Source organism: Sinocyclocheilus anshuiensis, unplaced genomic scaffold (assembly GCF_001515605.1).
Source record: "Sinocyclocheilus anshuiensis isolate Anshui unplaced genomic scaffold, SAMN03320099.WGS_v1.1 scaffold1425, whole genome shotgun sequence".
Classification (NCBI taxonomy): Eukaryota; Metazoa; Chordata; class Actinopteri; order Cypriniformes; family Cyprinidae; genus Sinocyclocheilus; species Sinocyclocheilus anshuiensis.
The window spans coordinates 1181809-1184470 of NW_015551044.1; the positions used below are offsets into that span (position 1 = coordinate 1181809).

The following is a 2662-nucleotide window of genomic DNA, read 5'->3' on the forward strand; positions in this document are numbered from 1 at the left end:
TGCACCAAGAGCTTGTAACACTCCAAAGAGAAAGGAAAAATTGAAATCGCATCATATGACCCCTTTAACAGACAAAAAGTGAACTGCAAAAATATATTCTCCTACTCGCATCATTTTGCAAACTATTCATGTATTTAATAACACCTTGTTGTCTTACTACTTAACATTGGTATAGGCTATATAAAAAATAACATAACATAATATTCATGAAATAAAAATAACAATAAATAACATTTTCAAAGGTTTTGCAAATATATATATGATTAGGCTATAGATTATTTCACTGAGGAATACAGTCTTTAAAATTGTTTGTTTATAGGAAAAACTACTCATGCTTTTATTAATAAGACCTACTATTATGTTTCTTATACTATTCCAAATTGGTCTATAAAATATTAATGTAAGCCTAAGATTCATAAAATAGCAAAACCATATAAAACTTGTCAAATGTTTTACTGTAGAATCTGTTTGATTACAGATCACTAAGAAATACAGAAGAAGAAAAAACACTTCTACTCTAGCTATTTGAGTAAAATCAGATCTAATGCTGTGTTTTTACAGTAAACCGACTCTTTTCTCGTTCCTCACACACATGTAGGCTACACTAAGAAATTCAGACTAGGCTACACGGAGTAATGGACTGTTTGAAGTGAATCGAAATTAAACGTGTTTAACAAATCGATTCACTCACCTTTAGCCTGGGTAGCGTTCAGAAAAATTAAAGCGATTAACACGACAAGAAAAACTTTCCCCATGACTGACAAACTCGTCCTATGTGCTCAATTAAAAACAAACGTGGTCTCCCTCCACACCTTTAGTCTGTGCGTGGAATCCAAACGACAAGAGAGCGCTCTCTCTCTCTCTCTCTCTCTCTCGTGTTCTTGAGGTTCTTAAGTGTCCAAAACTTTTTAAACTAAAGTCTTAAAGGGACCGTTCATTATAGTTTTTGTTTATGTAATGCTCACTTTTGGCTGCAAGATGAGACTTGTACTTGTGTTTGTTGTTCTGCCAAAGATTTTGCGTGCATGTACATTTAACCATTGTATGAAGGAAATGCCTGTAGGTGAGAGATAACACAAACAGAGGTCACATTTCTGATCTTGAAATCTCTAACCATCTGAAAGTGTTTTCAACTCCCATCAGTGCACTTCTTATAATTAGCCGATATAGTTACTGCGGTGCAGCCAGCTTGCGCTGTCCATGACGCAGTAGGAGCAGATCAAATACAGATCAAAAGTGACAAACACATGAGAGAAAGATGCTTTCTTGTTATGGAGGACGAGAAATGACTTAAGTATAAATAAATAAATAAATGAATAAATACGTAAATGCAGAATTAAATAAATAAATAAATGTAGAAATACATAAATTAATAAATGAAGAAATAAATATATGAAGAAATAAATATAGAAATACATAAATAAATGTAGAAATACATAAGTAAATAAATAAATAAATAATTAAATGCTTAAATAAATAAATAAATGCAGATATGCATAAATTAATGAATGCATAAATAAATAATTTTGTCAAAACTGTCATTTTTAATTGTGCTATTTTTGTACCATTTGTGTTATACTACATTTTTTTCTACATTTATTTATGTATTTCTACATTTATTTATTTTTAAATTTATTTATGCATTCCTACATTTCTACATTTATTTATTTCTGTATTTCTGTGTCCGTATGTTAATAAGGTAGGCGGTCCTAACCTCTCTCAATGCAGGATTGGTTAAACAGGATCGATATCGTTTACGGCTGTTCTACTGTATACTCACCCTCGTGTCGTTCCAAAGCCGTAAGACCTCCGTTCATCTTCGTAACACAAATGAAGATATTTTTGTTGCATTCTGACAGCTGTCTGACCCTCCCATAGACAGCAAGGGTACTACCACGATCAACGTCCAGAAACGTAGCAAGGTCATCGGTAAAATAATCAATGTGACATCAAGAAAAGAAAAAAATGACTTTATTCGACAATTCGTCTCCTCCACGTCATCCTAGCGCCATTTTGGAGAGTATCCACAGAATATGTTGTTCTGTGTCAGCTGCGCCACGCGGATACGTTGTTTTCATTCAAATCAAAGCACAAAAAACGTAGAAAAGGAACACAAATTAAGATATTTTGGATTAATTCCGAGAGCTCTCTGACCCTCCCATAGACAGCAATGTAATTAACACGATCAACATCCAGAAACATAGCAAGGAGATCGGTAAAATAATCCCTGTGTCATCAGGGCTTCAACCGTAATTTTACGAAGCTACGAGAACACTTTTTGTATGCAAAGAAAACAGAAATAACGACTTTATTACTGTAAACAATTAGTCTCCTCCGCATCACCCTATAGCACCATTTTGGAGAGTATCTACTGAATGTAAACAGCGTATGCTGTTCTGTGTCAGCTGCGCCACGCGGATACGTTGTTTTCATTCAAATCAAAGCACAAACAACGTAGAAAACGTATCTGCGTGGTGCAGCTGACACAGATCAACATACGCTGTTTGCCTTCAGTGGATACTCTCCAAAATGCTAGGGTGACGCGGAGGAGACCTAATAAAGTCGTTATTTTTTTTCTTTTGCGAACAAAAAGCATTCTCGTAGCTTCGTAATATTACGGTTGAACCCCTGATGTCACATGGATTATTTTACCGATGACCTT

At 34.5% G+C, this 2662-nt stretch overlaps 1 protein-coding gene across 1 annotated transcript in view; it reads right to left on the bottom strand.

Moving 5' to 3' along the window:
• LOC107661593 (proteinase-activated receptor 3-like) overlaps positions 1-889 on the bottom strand; it is a 3569-nt gene extending 2680 nt beyond the window's left edge. The window contains exon 1 of the mRNA XM_016451253.1: positions 692-889. Within this exon, the coding sequence (XP_016306739.1) occupies positions 692-755 (64 nt within the window). The 5' untranslated portion in view covers positions 756-889. The remainder of the gene's footprint in view (positions 1-691) is intronic.
• Positions 890-2662: the final 1773 nt, after the last annotated feature.